This window comes from Lissotriton vulgaris, chromosome 7 (genome assembly GCF_964263255.1).
Source record: "Lissotriton vulgaris chromosome 7, aLisVul1.2, whole genome shotgun sequence".
In the NCBI taxonomy this organism is placed as follows: domain Eukaryota; kingdom Metazoa; phylum Chordata; class Amphibia; order Caudata; family Salamandridae; genus Lissotriton; species Lissotriton vulgaris.
Genome location: NC_141695.1, coordinates 944,679,255 through 944,695,530, shown reverse-complemented (window position 1 = coordinate 944,695,530; position 16,276 = coordinate 944,679,255). Strand labels below are relative to the sequence as shown.

Genomic DNA, 16,276 nt, shown 5'->3' with positions numbered 1-16,276 from the left:
AGAAAGATGAGGCTGGAGAGAAAAGGGGTGGTCAAAAAAAAAAAAAAAAAAGAGAAAAGAGAAGATGAATAGATAAAATGGATTTTACATACAAGGCGGTTAAGGAAAATTCACCTACATAGAACATTGCCATCACTTCGGAAACGGAGGAAACACGGAAAAAAGAATCCGAAGATGGCGCCCAGGGATGGGAGCTTCCGCAGGAAGCATGCCGACGTCACCGGAAATACACCCAAGGAAGGGTGACGCCGACGCCCACCTGGGACACAAAAAAAAAAAAAAAAAAGAGAGAAAAGACTACGAATCCGGACCCAACCACAAGACCGCGGAATAATGCACAGCATAGTGAATCCAGAAAGATCATCAAGCTGCAAAACTACACCGACAGGTAAGAAACTAATCGTTACTTTCCTGTAAACTGTGGTTCTCCAGTATTTGTGTCTTTCATAGATTCACTTGCGACCCACCCTTCCTCCCCTCAGAGGCTCTTCTCCTCATGCACTCTTGGTCACTCTTGTGCTACGAAAATCTGAGGGCTTGAGATTCTGAGGAGAAGGTTCTAGAGTGTGCTACAGCCTGATTGGCTGGAATGTGGACCATTATAATGACATAGATATGTTACTAAAGTGAGCTCTCCCTCTATGCTGTCTATGGGCTATGCTATGGTACTTTTTCACAAAATTTCTACTTTTAAATATGTATATGTTATATTCTTATATATTTCTATATTTTTTTTATTTAGATATATATATATATATATATATATATATATATATATATTCAATCGAACCTCCTGCACAGCAACGTGAAAGAATCACAAGCCACTCCAGCCGGGTAGATTATCTGGTATTTATTAACGGGCACAAAGAAGACGCGTTTCGAGCACACAGGCTCTTGGTCACATTATATATATTATATATTTCTTACTGCTATTGTATGTACAGTGGGACTCTCACTTCGGCGGGGAGCCACAGGTTACAGTAAGTAACTTTTGTTCTTATGCCTAAATTTGGTAACATTTCTCATGTGTATGCCCATTGAGCCCATGTACAGAGTTGATGAATATAACAACACTAAAAACAGCCTGTCTTGGGGATTAAAGCAGTATGCCATGCGATTGAACCACAAGTGCTTTACGCTCAAGGAACTTTTGTGTGCAACCACTCTACACCACCACCGTTGTAAACAAATTGGTGCTACGAACCCTGAACGCCTTCCCACCAAAGTCCTAACTCTGTTTCACATTAGCCAGTCAGTCACACTGCCAACGTTCTTTGCTCTGCCTCACTCCTCGAAATTGGAAACACTCCCATCAGCTTGACCTATGGGCTTTAAACCTTTACAGAATTGCACAAGATTATCTGATGTATGATCAGTATATTTATGATTTCTCTGTAAAAGAGAAAGGAACGCAGTGCAAAATAGACCCCAGTCATAGTGGATTCTCCTATGTATTTGCGATGTACCCTAATCAAGAAGCGCCTCTGCGGGAAACTGCAGTTTACTTACTGCCATCCCTCCCCATTCTGCGGAGTAGCTTGTTTAACATCTAAGCAATCCCTAGTTAAAAACCAACTCACTGTCAGCAATAATTTTAGCTCCATGTCTGAGGGCACAGAAGGGAGAAAAACAAATAAAATGGACGTCTGGTCAGAATGCAGAAGTGGTGCTTGTTTGGTTCTACTCTGGTCACCTAAGTTGAGTCACACAACGCCACCTACCGGCCTGTGGGGGCTACTGCTAATAATATTCTCTGGATCTAGTCTGGTTTCCTGTGATATTCTAAAGGCACGAGTATCCACCAGGAAGGGCCTTGCAGAAGGTAAGTAACTTGTTCTTGTCTTGCGTGGTGTAACAAAGTCATTATTTGGGAAAGACTTACTATATAGCTGCTTCCATAAACAAACTTCATGATGTTTTTATCCCCCCGCAGATAACTTGAGGTTGTATGGACAGAAGCTTAGCGTGGACTGGCTTAAACCGGACTTGAAGCAAAAACTACGAATTGTTTCAGAGAAAACCACTCCTGGTGAGCCAAATTGGACAATTCCATCTGTTCCCGCCCAGCAGTCTGAGAAAAAGAAACTAGACCAGCTGAAATCCCGTGGCAGTAAAGTGGATTTACTATGCATGCTTTGCAGAAAGATGAAGCTGGGCTCTCCAGTATTCTTGACCAACCTCTTGGCTGTTAGCCCAGAGGGACTGATGCGCTTCTGGTATCAGGCGGTAATTCCAGGCTATCCAATTCCATTCAGTGGGTATACCTGGGTCATGCCTGACAAAACGAGTTTGCAAAACGAGCATGATCAGGCAAAGGAGGTTGTTGCTCTACAAGTCCTAAAATCACTTGGTGAGTACAAAAAATAAGCCTCATTTGTTAGGAGGGTGAATGTTACAGCAAAATGTGTAAGAGGGTGCATAGGATAAGCTGCCATGTTTAAAGTATGCCTGCAAGTAAGGTGAGATTTCCCCATTAAGGAATTTTCATTAAGGGAATGGACTTGACAACTGTGAAAGGAAAGCTGGTGCAGTAGTGTTCCTGTTTTGCAAATTATCCCAAGTGTATGCTATAGACCGGCGGTCCTGTTGGATTCAGAGAAGGCATTTGACTCCTTAAAATGGCCCTTCACATGGGCCGGGATGAGGAATCTAGGCATCCCCAAAGATTTCATAGACCTCGCAGTGCTACTTTATGCCTTTCCCACAGCGAGACTGTCTGAACGGCTCACTATCCACCTCATTTACTCTCACCCGGGGCACCAGGCAGGGTTGCCAGTGGTCTCCTTTGCTCTATATATGGGCACTAGATCCTTTGGTCCGCTACTTACAAGAAAAACATCTTCATAGAGGTATACAGTTTAATACAGGGCCCCTCCTCATCTGGCTCTCTGCCGATGACATTGTGTTATAAATCTGCTGTCCGCAGGCTAATCTTGACCTCTTGAGCCTTCGTCTTAGTGGTTACTCTGGATTGAGCATAAACTGGAGCAAGACTGTGTTATTCCCTTTAACAGCGGGCACCATTGAATGGGAATGAGAGTTTCCACTGAAATGGGGTCATGATATTTGGGCATTCAGATGCATAGAGAGGTGGAGCAAATGGTACGGCTGAATTATGGCTCAGCCATACACAACCTTAAAGCGCAGATATGGCGCTGGCTACGGCTCCCGCTTTCTGTGTCTGGCAGAATTGCACATATAAAAATGATAGTTTTTCCAAAATTTCTATAAATGTTCCACAGTATCTCCATTCTGCTCCCAGATAGTTTAAGACCCTCGGGTCATACCTTGACAGGCTCGCATGGTGGGGGCAATAATCCTAGGATACGATGGGGAAACCCTGACTTTGCCGAAAGCAAGTGGGGGACAGGGGGCTCCTGACTGTAGAATATACTATCTAGTGGCACAGGACAGCTTTGCTCATTCATGGTAACACTCCGACGCACGTGTTCCCTAAGGTAGGCCTGAATCTGACTTGACACTCCCAACTCTGCTCCACGCCATCTTGCCGCAGGGCTTCCCTCGTGATCCCAAGGACATTCAAATGGTCCACACCACGAGCTGGGCGTGGCGTAAACACTTACGAGTCTCTAGAAACTATCCCTGTACTCTTCTGAAATCCCTATAGCGCACAACCCATGGCTCCCAATCGCAGAAGAAAAATGTGTTCTGCGGGTGCTCAAATCCCACTCCATGATGGCCCTTTGGTGACTTATTCCCAGGAGGGCATATATTCCACTTTGGTGGGAGAGATTAAGGGTCTTGATTGACCTTTATGGATACATTTATTTTCACTAGGGTGCGCGGGGCTCTCCGTGCTAAAATTACGGAATATTCACTTGAACCACAGTCCCTCTGACCTTTATCCCTTATAATAACTACACGAAGATCCGAGCTGCCTCAGAGCTGGACCTGGGTAATACCATATTGGATGGCCAAAGGGCTTACTGTTGTACACACGCAAGGGAAGTCTCCCTCAACAGCAGGCACAAGCTGATGCATTTTAAATTCCTATGGAGAGCGTACATGACTCAGTACAAACTTCACATTATTGATCCCTTCCGATCCCATAATTGTCGGAAATGCAACAGGCCCTATGCCGATTTTCCTCATTTGACATGGACTTGCCCAAAGATAATGGACACACTATCAAAGATGACACAACTGGAATTAGACCCCAATCCGGAGGTTGCACTTCTGGGAAATGTCTTCAACATGCTCACAAAAATTACGCAGGGTTTATTGCGCTGGCGCTGCTTTTGGCTAAACGAGAGATCGCTCTTAGATGGGGCAGCAAGTGGCTTCCCACTACAAATGCATGGCTAGCCAGCCTCACTTTTTGTAACGTTGAACTGCGAACTATATGCTGCACTACTTCCACCCATCCCGACCAAAGGACATCTGGGGTCTGCTCAAGACCTACTTGGAGCCTGACGTTCCAAGCTCTACTCCTGATAACGTATTCCGACTGGTGTGGGTTGAAAAGCAGAATATGACACCATATTGTGTATAGACTCCAGGCAATATCTGTGTATGTAGTCTCGCCTGATTTGAGGATGTATCAAAGGCAAAGTCAATCATGTAATGGTCATGCATTGTAATTTGTGTCACACAGTCCAATCTCTTATGTAGGACATTGCATGATGCTGTAGTACCTATGGAACTGTGAAGGAACAACTGTACAAATAACACTGATATGTAAATGTCGGAAAATGGTAAATAAAGTTATTTAAAAAAAGTGTTATAGACCGTTATGGCCTTGACCCTTAGTTTCTTGTAGGATTGAAACATGAATTGTGCTGGGTAACCTATACTGTGCATATTCTTGCTCTGGGAAAATTAATTGTAGACATCTGGCCCAGGTAATGGCCATCCCTAAAGCCCTATGTGAGTAAAGAAACCAATAGCAAGCTTCTATATACCCAAAAAATAATATTCTATTTTTTATAAAAATGTAACCCCATTATTTTCCACATACTGACGATTAACACTTGTTATTGAAAATATAGTACTTTGTATTCTGTTTTTAAATCTGTATTTTTGTTAGTTTAATTTTGCAAAATATATATTAACATATAATAAACAAAATCAATAAATACATTCTATACAGTGATTAAAGGAGGAAATTATTTCTCAAAATGATGCAATCAATCATTTCCAAATACTTGACAAATTTGATGGGGGGGGGGTAAGCAGTGGATGAAATTGATGGGGGCAAGCGGTAGATTAAAACTGTTTCGGCACTGTCTTCATCAGGGAACCGTCTATTGCAAAAAATGCATACAATGTAAGACAACATGGTGGTTACATACTTACAATATATATACACCTAGAATATTCATTATTATCTGATGACTTTAACCAAACCGTATTATAAGATATAATTATACTGACGGCAAACAGTCACATGTCTTGATAAAAACACTTTATTGTCCAAGTAACTAAATCCATTATTATGTAATATATATTCTTTTTATACTGATAATCTGAAGAACTTGTAGTCAAAGAAAGTTTACCTATTTACAACAAATTACATTGACAAAAATAATACATGAAAGTAATACAAATATCACACAACCAGTAAAGTAAAAATGGAAACTGAAAATTAGAGATAAGGAAACAGCTAAGACGGAGTACTAAAGACAGAGAATAAAGGCCCATATTGTCAAAATTAGAAATTAGGCACTGAACATTAGGAATGTTTTCTTTACATATATTGCATTCCTTACTTTGGAAATTAGTCTAAAATATTTACAACCTAGCACGAGGACAACCTAATCACATGAAAGAATTTTGATTGTTAGATTCACTAGAGTTTTGATTACAACAAAGTCTAGAAGGGTGATCATACTAAAGATACTGAAAAGTAAATGGAATAAAGTTTAAGGCAATGCTGCTGTATTGATAGGACTCACCATTTTAGGTTTAAAGTATTTTATTGAAGCAGGGCAAGGAAGGAAACAAAGTACATGCAAAAGAAAACCACAGGTGCCCCCATAATCGCGCGGTACATTAGATACATCAAAGCAATTCTGTCGCCACAGTGGGCACCATCCTGCTTGGAAACACAGCTCGCGCACCTGTGGGTGGAGACAAAAAAAAAAGGGGGGGGGGAAGGGAAGGAAAGGAAAGGGAAAAAAGGGGGGGGGGGAAACAATCCTGCTCCATTTCCTACCCAACCAACTCCCACACCCCGTCCCACCCCCTGTACTGTGCCATCAACCACTCGCTCTCTTCTCATAGCAACCTATCGTTTGCCCCCGCTACCAGATGCCGGCTTAGACCAATCAAACAGGCGGGTCCGGCGGCGGTGTCAGCCGTAACAGTCTGAGATACCTAGGGCAGGTGACTTCTTTGAATTCAGAGCACAACAGATTATGGAAAGGCGCCCACAGCTCCTCAAAGGCATCTACGTCCCCTGCCACCACTAAGGACAGTTTCTCCATGCCAAGGACATGCCACAATCTGTGCAGCCAGCCGACAACAGTGGGGAGCGTGGTGGAGCGCCAGTGTATGAGTATGTTTTGTACAGCTGACCCCAAAGCTATCGCTATCTGTCTACCCCTTTTAGATCTGAGAGGGTACATCAATCCATTCGGCAATCCCAATAGGACGTAGGCAGGGAATCGGGGCAGCTCTATCCCAAAACATTTGTCAACCTCATTGAGGACCTCCTCCCAGTAAGAAGCCAAAAGGGGACAGTCCCACAAGATATGAGTAAGCGTGCCATCCTGGCCACAGTTACGCCAGCACGTCCCCGGTATTGATCTATCCATCTCATGTAGTTTCTCAGGAGTGCGATACCAATAGGTTGAAATTTTTGTGAAGGTCTCCGTGAGCACCGTGTGATAGGCAGAGTGGCGTGCCCGGTAGGAGATGTGGTCCCATTCAGTATGACTCAGCACTCGACCAAGCTCCCGCTCCCAGCGCTCCCTACCCGGGTTGTGGATATGAAAGGGGGGGGGCTGCAGCATCTTGTACAAATCGGAGATAAGCTTAGCGTCCGACGTGCGAGTGACTAGCCAGCGCTCGTACACAGTGATCTCCCGGTCTGCCGTCGCGCGCACTTGAGGCTGTAGCGCCCAGTGGCGCGCCTGCATATACCGCATGCGCTCCGTCTCGGGGAGGCCATAATCCCGACGTAAGTCCTGGAAGGGGACGACACCCTCTAGGCCATATAGATGATACAAAGTGCAGCAGCGGGCCGCCCGCCAGTGATCGTAGGCGCCAGGCTCCATTCCCGGGCCAAAGTCCGGATTGCCAATCAGTGGCGTGAAGGGAGAGGGAAAGGTAGTGAGTTCATGCCTAGTAGCCACTGAGTCCCACACCCGAAGCGGGACCCGCGTCACAAAAGAGGCGTAAAGGTTAGGGGGCTGATGAGCCCGTCTTAGGAAAGGCACCTCCTGTAGCGTTCTGCCTGCTACCGCCTGGTCCTGAAACAGCCAGTGTTTATCCGACTCCCACCGGCTCCACTCCACCAAATAGCGCAGTTGGGCGGCCTGGAAATATTTCTGCAAGTCTGGTATCCCCAGTCCTCCAGACTCGGGCGCCAGCGTAGCTATGGTCCGTTTGATTCGGGGCCTACGGCCCTGCCACACAAAACGTGCGATGGCCGATTGAGTCTCCGCGAGCCATCCTTTGGGGGGCTGTAGCGGGAGCGCCCTAAACAGGTATAGTACCTGAGGTAGAAGGGTCATCTTCACTGCGGCCACCCTGCCCAGCAGCGATAACGTGCCCTTATCCCACCGGGCCAATTCCTCTCTGATTTTCGTACTTAAAGCCGTGTAATTGGCCGTGACCATCGCGGGGAGTGAGGGTGCCAAAAGGATCCCCAGATACGGAATCCGGTCCCCCGACCAGCTCAAAGGGAAAAGCCTCTGCAAGTCAGCTCTGGTGGCGCTAGTCAGCGAGATATCGAGGGCAGCAGATTTCCCGAGGTTCACTTTGAAGCCCGCCACCGCGGCAAAGAGGTCCAGTTCCGCGATACATGCAGGCAGGGACCTCCGTGGGTCATCGAGCGTCAAAATGACGTCATCCGCATAGAGGCTAAGCACATGGTGAAACCCTCCCATCCTGACCCCTATGATATCGGGGTTCTGTCGGACCCTTTGAGCAAACGGCTCCATATAAAGAGCGAAGAGCAGAGGGGACAGTGGGCATCCCTGTCGTGTACCACGTTCTATTGGAAAGTGTCGGGAGCTGCCCCCATTCACCCGGACCACCGCGGACGGAAACCGGTAGCAGTTAAAAATCAGGTGCCGGAACTTCTCGCCGACCCCGAACTTGCTCAGGACCTTCTCTAGATAGGGCCAATGCACCCTGTCAAACGCCTTTTCCGCGTCTATGGAGAGGAGCATGCGTTCCCCGGGAATCCTGGAGGCCTTCTCAAGAATGAGTCACCCTCTTCGTGTTGTCCACAGTCTGCCTGCCTGGCACGAAGCCGGCTTGATCCGAGTCGACCATGCCCGGGAGATGAAGTGCCAAACGTGCCGCCAGTATGCTAGTGAAAACCTTCAGGTCCGTGTTCAGTAGCGAGATAGGGCGGTAGGACCCGCAGTCAGGTCCTTGCCTGGTTTCGGGTTCACGGAGACCGTGGCCTGGAGAAATTCCGGGGGGATGGCACCTGGCTCCGAAAATGTATTGAAGGGGCGCGTCAACAGAGGCGCCAGTTCCTGACAGAAGGTCTTATAGAAAAGAGGGATGAAGCCATCCGGTCCCGGGGCTTTACCCATCTTAAGCCGGGAGATCGCCGTAACCACCTCCTCGATCCGGATCTCCCGCTCCAGATACTGGGCCTGATCCGGCGTCAACGACGGGAGCGGCACCGATTCCAGATAGTCCGCCTCCGCTCGGGCGGAGGGGGCCTCGCCAGTGTAGAGGTCAGCGTAGAAGTTACGGAAAACGTCCGCAATCTGCTCGTCCTCCGTGACGGACCCTCCGGTAGGAGTAACCAGCTCTTTCACCCGGTGCTGCTGATGTTGCACCCTGAGCTTGTGCGCCAAGAGTCGGCCACACCTGTAGCCACCGGTGTAATACTTGTGCTTCAGGCGAAGCACCGCGTACTCCGCCCGGTCTGTGTCAAGAGCAGACAAGAGTTTCCTGGCGGCCTTCAGTTGCCTCCAGACTCTGGGGGCGCCCGTTCTGTGATGTACCTGTTCCAGCTCCCGCACCTGCCGGGTAAGCTCGTCCCTCTCGAGCTGGCGATCCTTGTTCTCCGCCGAGGAGATAGCGATAAATTCGCCCCGGAGCACAGCCTTCAGGGCAGCCCATTGCGTCGCGCGGGAGGTGTCGTCGTTTACTCGCTGGAAGTCCGTTATGGCCGCGCGGATCTGTTGCACCGTCGAACGCCTGTGCAGCAGTGTGTCCCGGAGACGCCTGACCCCTCTCGGACGAGCCACCGGGAGTATACTGAAGGTACCCTCCACCGGCGCATGGTCGGAGAGAGAGAGGACCCCCATGTCGGCAGTCGAGGCTAGTGCGAACATCGGGCCTGTCACTAGAAGATGATCCAGTCTCGCATAGGACTTGTGTGCATGAGAGAAATAGGAATACGCGCGGGTCGCGGGGTGGAGGCGGCGCCACATGTCGTGCAAGTCAAGCTCCTCCAGTCGGGTACGAACCGAGCCCGAAAGCTCTCCCAACTGGTGGCGCCGTTGCACAGACCTGTCCAGAGTCGCATCAAAGACCAAATTCAAATCTCCCCCTAGCACTATGTGCCTATCAGAGGTGGATGCCACGTCCTCCAATGCCCTGTGCAAAAATTGGTCTTGATGGTCATTGGGGCCGTATATAGAGCCTACAGTCATCACCAAGCCCCCCACCTTGATCCTATATGCCAGAAGTCTCCCCTTCTGTTCCGCTACCTTCTGCAAGACCTCCCCTCTGAACCCCCTAGAGAACAAGAGTGCCACACCTGCCGTTTTAGAAGCACTGGAGGAAAAGAGCTGCGTGGGGAACTTGGGGGTACGCATTCTGGAACAATCCTTGGCCAGCAGATGGGTCTCCTGCAGTAGGCAGATGTCGGCCTGAGAGTTCTCCAACAGAGACAGGACGGCTCGCCTTTTAACCGGGTTATTCAGCCCCTTCACATTCAGAGTCACAACTTTAAGAGCCATCAAGGAGGGGAACCCCAGAAACGCACATGAATGTGGGCAAGGCCCAGCTGGCGAAACACAGAGGCCACATCAAGAAACCTCAGCACACAGCGAAAGCAAACATCCCTACGGCTCAGTACAGTCCCCGAACCCCAAAACCCCCCAGCTAAGTGGCCCCCCCCTTCCCCTGGAACTTCGCACACCCAGCTCCGCACTACTCCCATCCCCCCAGCAAACCCCCCAACTCGAAACATACCACTGCAACTCCCTTTCCCACCCCCCGCTTCTCAAGCCATTCAAAAAAGTCATTGTCCCAGTCCGGTCCTTATCGGACAAGGCCGTGGAAAGTCGATCGAGTGGACGTCCAGCCACCACCACCAGCACCCCCGTCCCTCCCTACCCCCAGAACCCCGCACCTGCAGTGATGAAAAGCTAATGTAGACTCCCCCCGGAGTAAGTTCAGGCCGTCAAAGCCATGTCGCCGTTCGCTGTTGCTCTGGAGGCCTCCTGGACAGCGCTCGACATGTCCGCCCGAATCGTGGGCGAGTCAGGCCGCTCCGGTGGCGGGGAGCGCCTCTCCCCGATCTGCTGCCAACCGTCTCGAGTGCTTCGTCGGCGGCGCGGCGCCTGGGTGTCTGTATCCAAAGCCGTGATTCCCAATACTCCGCAGACATCCTGGAGGGACCGGAGTTGGTGCAATGTCCCGTTCCACCGTAAGATCAAGCGGAAGGGGTGCCCCCAAGAATACTGCGTTTCATGCTCCCGGAGGAAGTCCGTGGCAATTTTAAAAGATTTCCTCTTCTGCAGCGTTACCGTGGATAAGTCTTGATAGAGAGCCACCGGGTGATCTCTGAAGCGGAAAGGCTGCTGCCTCCGCGCCTCGCGGAGAATCCGCTCCTTCAGGGGGGGGGAAGTCCGGTAGAAAAGCCAGAATGTCCGGGGGGGGGGGGGGGCGCCGAGGCTCTGCGAGGGCGGCCCACCCTGTCCGCCCTGTCGATACGGACTTGAAAGTCCTCTGACTCCCCCAAGATTGCACGGAAGAGGGCCTCCAGGTAGGCGGTCACGTCGTCACCCTCCTCGTTGGACGGGACGCCCCGGACCCTGATTGTTCCGCCTGGACCGGTTTTCGAGGTCTTCGGCGTGGGCCTGCAGCTCAATCTGTTGCTCCCGCAGCCGCAGGACCTCCTGCTGCAGGTGGGTGATCTCTTCATCTCTGGAATGACCAGCCTCCTCCACAGTGTTAACTCGCTCCCCCAGGGAGTCCACTTCTCTCCGGACTTCCCGGACCTCTCCGGCCACCTCTTGCTTCAAAGTCTGAAAATCCTCCCTCAGGGAGCTAAACAGCGACTCCAGGAACGATCGAGTCACCGGGGGCTCTCCGCCGTCAGCGCCTCTAAAATGGGCCGGGGAGCTCTGGGCGGCCTGGCTCCCCCCGCTGCGCAGGGCACCACGTCCCAACATGTCCGGCAAAGTTCGGTCGCCTCTCCTCTGACCCCCGGCATTCGACATCTTGGTGGGGCGGGAGTCACCGATGGCCGCAGTTTGGTGAAAAGGCGCCTAAGGTCAGGGCAGCCGAGTAGCGGAAGCCGGCCGGGCACCCAGTCGTCGGTCAGGAAGCACCGCAGCGCAGAGGCCTCGATCAAGGCTGGGCGGCCGGTCCGAGGTCTCCAAAATGGCCGCCCATTACAGTCAATGGGCCAACGCCCAGGGAACGAGGCCTACCTCCGTCACGGGTCCAAATGCGATACACACAGTCGAAGGGCAGGCCCGCAGGGCGAGAGGCAACTAGGGCCGGCTCGCCTGGATGTGCAAATACTCCGGAGGCGCGACACTACTCCGCCAAGGCCAGGGTTGGGCCGGAGCAGCCACGTGAAGCAGACGTTCTCGAGCCGCGGCCTTGCGTAGTAGTCGTAGGCCGGCTACGCCTCCGTCGCCTGTCTCCGCTCGGCTCCGCTCCGCCGGCGAAGGCCGCCTCGGCACCCACTCGGTCGCTGCAGCGTAGGCACTCCGGCAGGCCACTCGCAGTCGCTGGATCACGCCGCCGGGACCCCAAGCCTGAAGGTCTCGCGGCTCTCGGGCTTCCCACAAGCCGATCAGCGGGCACCGTCTCAGCCGGTATCTGGGCGGAATCACCACCGTGGCGGGACACCTGGGGCTCGCCGACTGCTCTACACCACCACGGGGGTCACCAGGTGTGGTTACCGCTCGATCCGGGGGGGATTAGCGGATGTAAGCGGTGCAGGGTTTCCAGGGGCTCGGGAGCTCTCGGCAAGTGCGTCCTCTCAGCCCGCCATCTTGGCCACGCCCGGACTCACCATTTTAAAGGTAACGACAACCAACCATGTGTTTCTATGTCTAAATTTCAGTATTGATTACAACTGTTTATGTAAAGAACCTTACTTTAAGATAGTTAAAGGGTACACACTTGAAATTCCTTTTCTACGGTCCGTTAGTTCCAAGGTTGGCAGTATCTGAGATTTTTTTTATATGAATTATCGTAATATTGTATGATCTAGAAAGGTGTAAGAGACTATTCAATCTCCAAGATTCCAACATGTAATTAAATATCAAACACCTTGGTACAGCCTATTTATTATATGAACTACACTAATTTTTTTGAAAGATCAAAGACTTGAGAATGCAGCTAGCAGTGGCCTGAGTGGGTACCAAATTCTAAAGGTGAAAAAATGCATAGTGTCAATATACAGTTAATTACTTAGACTAGTTAGAAGCATAGCGGTGTAATACTGGAACATCAATTATATCGCATATGCTTACTTAATAAAGAATCTCTCGCTACTGCAGATATCTCAATGCTCATTCATGAACATGGAACCGGACCCATGGTCATAATAGTATGTAGAGCTATATACAAAACAAAAATAAACCAGGGTGACCTCTTTGATAATTTAAATATATGTGGCACTATTGGCAGACTAAGGCTCTAATGTCCCTAACATGTTGGATTACCTTGGGTTCTCTGTTTTATTCCTGAATAAACCGCCTGGGTTCCAGCAAAACGCTCTTCTCAGTTTGATCGACATGATGTGAAGAATGAGACCGGCCTCTCTATTTAAACAGCTAGAGTTTTGCACGTTTTTTTGCCCAATAAGACTAAAAGGTCCTACATATCAACGATGGACTACTTTGATGTATTTCGGCCGCCATCTTAAAGAAGGCAATACATTGTGTCCCTATAGAGATACATTATTAGGACATATATTCATAATGATACTCAACCAATATTTTTATCGGGCAAATTTCGAAGGTATGATAGCTCTTATCTTCAGTCAGCATCTCTATGGAGGCAACGAGATGGGTGACTCCTCCTTAGGACCACATAGCGCTTAGGCATTCGCTCCATCCCCAGATTGTTTTTTTTCTGCCATCTGGCTCTGATGTCTTTCCTGCGCTCCAGTTAGGAACCAATTTTCCTTCGGCGCGCAATCCTCACCGAGTTCGACGGTGTTTCGATCGCGCTACATCGACTCAGTTCTCTAACACTTAAAAGTCTTCGATCCCGGTCGTCGACTTTAAACTTGCTTTCAGGCTCATGGAAAGAACGCAATTCAAGAAGTGTCCTCGAAGGAGGTCAAAGTTTCCCTGCACCAACCTACATGAGGTGTGCAACCTTTGCCTTTCACTGGAGCACGAGGCCAAAGACTGATCGGCGTGTGCCTCATTCTGCTCCAAGAAAATCATTTGGGACTGACGAGACCGGAGAACTATGGCTCGCTCGTCAGCTTCGATCCCAGACTACATCTTCGAAGAGGGTGGTGACGTGCCAGAACACCAGCATGCCGAAGAGAGTATCGTATCCTCAGGCTCTCCCCGTGACCCAGCTCCACCGGAGATATTGCTCCAGGCAAGCCAAGCCACCATCCCCGTGGTTCTGGATCTACTTAACTCCTCCATCGCCTCCTGTACAGTACCCACTGGTACGGGCACTGTTAAAAAAAAAAAAAAAACAATCTCAACCCAGAAGACCACTCCAGTTACCGCCCAATTTCACTACTCCCTTGGGTAAGTAAGGTCCTGGAGAAGTATATAAATATCCAGCTAGTAGAATTCCTTGAAAACAACCTGCTTTTGGACCCAACCCAGACAGGATTCAGACCCAAGCATGGTACGGAAACCGCCTTGCTTGCGGTCACCGAAGAAACACGAAGGATACTAGATCAGGGAGGATCAGTGGCAGTGATCCTCCTTGATCTAAGTGCAGCCTTTGATACGGTCAGCTATGCCACCTTACTGAACCGTCTATGTAACATCGGTGTCACAGGCGATGCTTTAAGGTGGTTTGATTCTTTCCTGAACAACAGATCTTTTCAGATCTTTGACGGGGACACAGTATCAGCCAGAAAATCACTGAACTGTGGGGTGCCGCAGGGCTCCTCTTTAAGCCCTGCGCTGTTCAATGTATATATGAAACCACTGGCTGGGGTCGTCGAACCATACGGTATCAAAATCATATCGTATGCGGACGATACCCAGCTAGTGGTATCACTGGCTCAAGAGGGTACCAGACATACTTCGGAAGGCCTGATAATGTCTAGAGGATGTCAAGGAGTGGATGACATGCTCCTCCTTAAAACTTAATGGAGACAAAACTGAGCTCATGCTCCTGGGCTCAGCATCACCAGTATCGCTCATCTCCTTATGGCCGCCGTGCCTGGGCACCCCTCCTACCCCCAAGGAAAGCGTAAAAAGCCTAGGTGTATGGCTTGACAAAAGTCTTTCCTTCTCCACTGAGGCCACCAAACTCTCCGCCACGTGTTTTGGCCTACTTAGAACATTGAGGAAAGTTCTACCTCTTCTGCCAATGGAAGCCAAACAAGTGGCAGTACAAGGCCTGATTCAGTCCCGACTAGACTCGAACAACGCCCTATACATGGGAGCCCCCGAGATGACCTTACGAAAGCTACAGGTGGTACAGAACTGTGCAGCCCGCACCCTGCTACAGATTCCACAAACTCAGTCAGCCAGACCCGCACTAAACAGCCTACATTGGCTGCCAGTGAGGCAGAGAGTGGCATTCAAGGCATTATGTATTGCCCACCGGGCCTTCTGGAAGACAGGCCCAGCAATCAATGACAACTTAGTCACCCACTACCACCCAAAGAGAAACCTTCAATCTACGGAGGCCTTCCTGGCCGTGGTACCCAAAGTAAGGAGAGCCAGGACCGGAGGAAGGATGTTCTCCCTAAACACCTCTAAGTTGTGGAACTCACTTCCCCTACAACACCGGACTAACTCGAACCTACTCTCTTTCCGCAAACAATTGAAAACCTATCTGTTTGCAAGGCCCACCAAACTCTAATCCCTCCCCGCAACTCCCAGTTCTGTCTTCATGCTCCAGCGCTTGGACGCCCATTGGGCAGCAACCGCGCTATATAAAAATCAATACAATACAATACAATACAGATGCTGAAGGCTCAGACATCGAGGACATCACTCCAGCTCACCGGGTGGTAAGTAAGACCGTCGGGCCCCAACCCTTCCTCGACACCCTCAAAAAAGGCTTCGGTCACACCCCCACCTTCGGGCCCGGGTGCACACAGAGACACTGCTTCCCACGTCTCCGGCAAAGAAGCTCACTAAGCCTTCAGGCGGCTCGGGCTCGAGCCAGCCTATTCCCGGTGCCAATCCTATACCGACACCGAAGAAGAAGCGATCTTCCTCTACTGTGCAGACCGTTGCTCCGACATCTAAGCACACAGCGCCAAAGACTGGCAGTGGCTCATCGACGCCGAAATGGCATTCGGAGCAGAGTAAAAAACCGCCTTAAGTGCCAGATTCACACACTGAGCCGAAAAAACATGTTCCGGTAAAAGACATTTCAAAAGGGCACACTCCTAAGACAAAAGACCCGACGCCAGCTACCGACTCCGTGCCGAAAAAACCTACGGAGCCGAAAACTTCGACGCTGAAGGATTTGCCCTACTCAGAAGAACTTTTCACACCGGATCCCAATCGGAAAACTCTTGTAAAGGATCCTAAAACCGGACAATTGACTCTCAGCTCCACAAAGAGACCACTTGAGGTGCCAGCACCACCTCCTCCCCCTCCAAAGAAGGACATTGCAACCTCTCCATTAAGGGTCTCTTCTCCACCACCTCCCCATACTGTTCCTCCTCCTACACCTCCTCCACCACACCATTCACCTACACCATCTACTTAAT

The 16,276-nt window shown here is 50.0% G+C and overlaps 1 protein-coding gene across 1 annotated transcript in view; it reads left to right on the top strand.

Annotated features, from left to right (window-relative positions):
• DND1 (DND microRNA-mediated repression inhibitor 1) overlaps positions 1-16,276 on the top strand; it is a 161,700-nt gene that overhangs the window by 59,185 nt on the left and 86,239 nt on the right. The window contains exon 4 of the mRNA XM_086931379.1: positions 1,934-2,350. Within this exon, the coding sequence (XP_086787505.1) occupies positions 1,934-2,350 (417 nt within the window). The remainder of the gene's footprint in view (positions 1-1,933; positions 2,351-16,276) is intronic.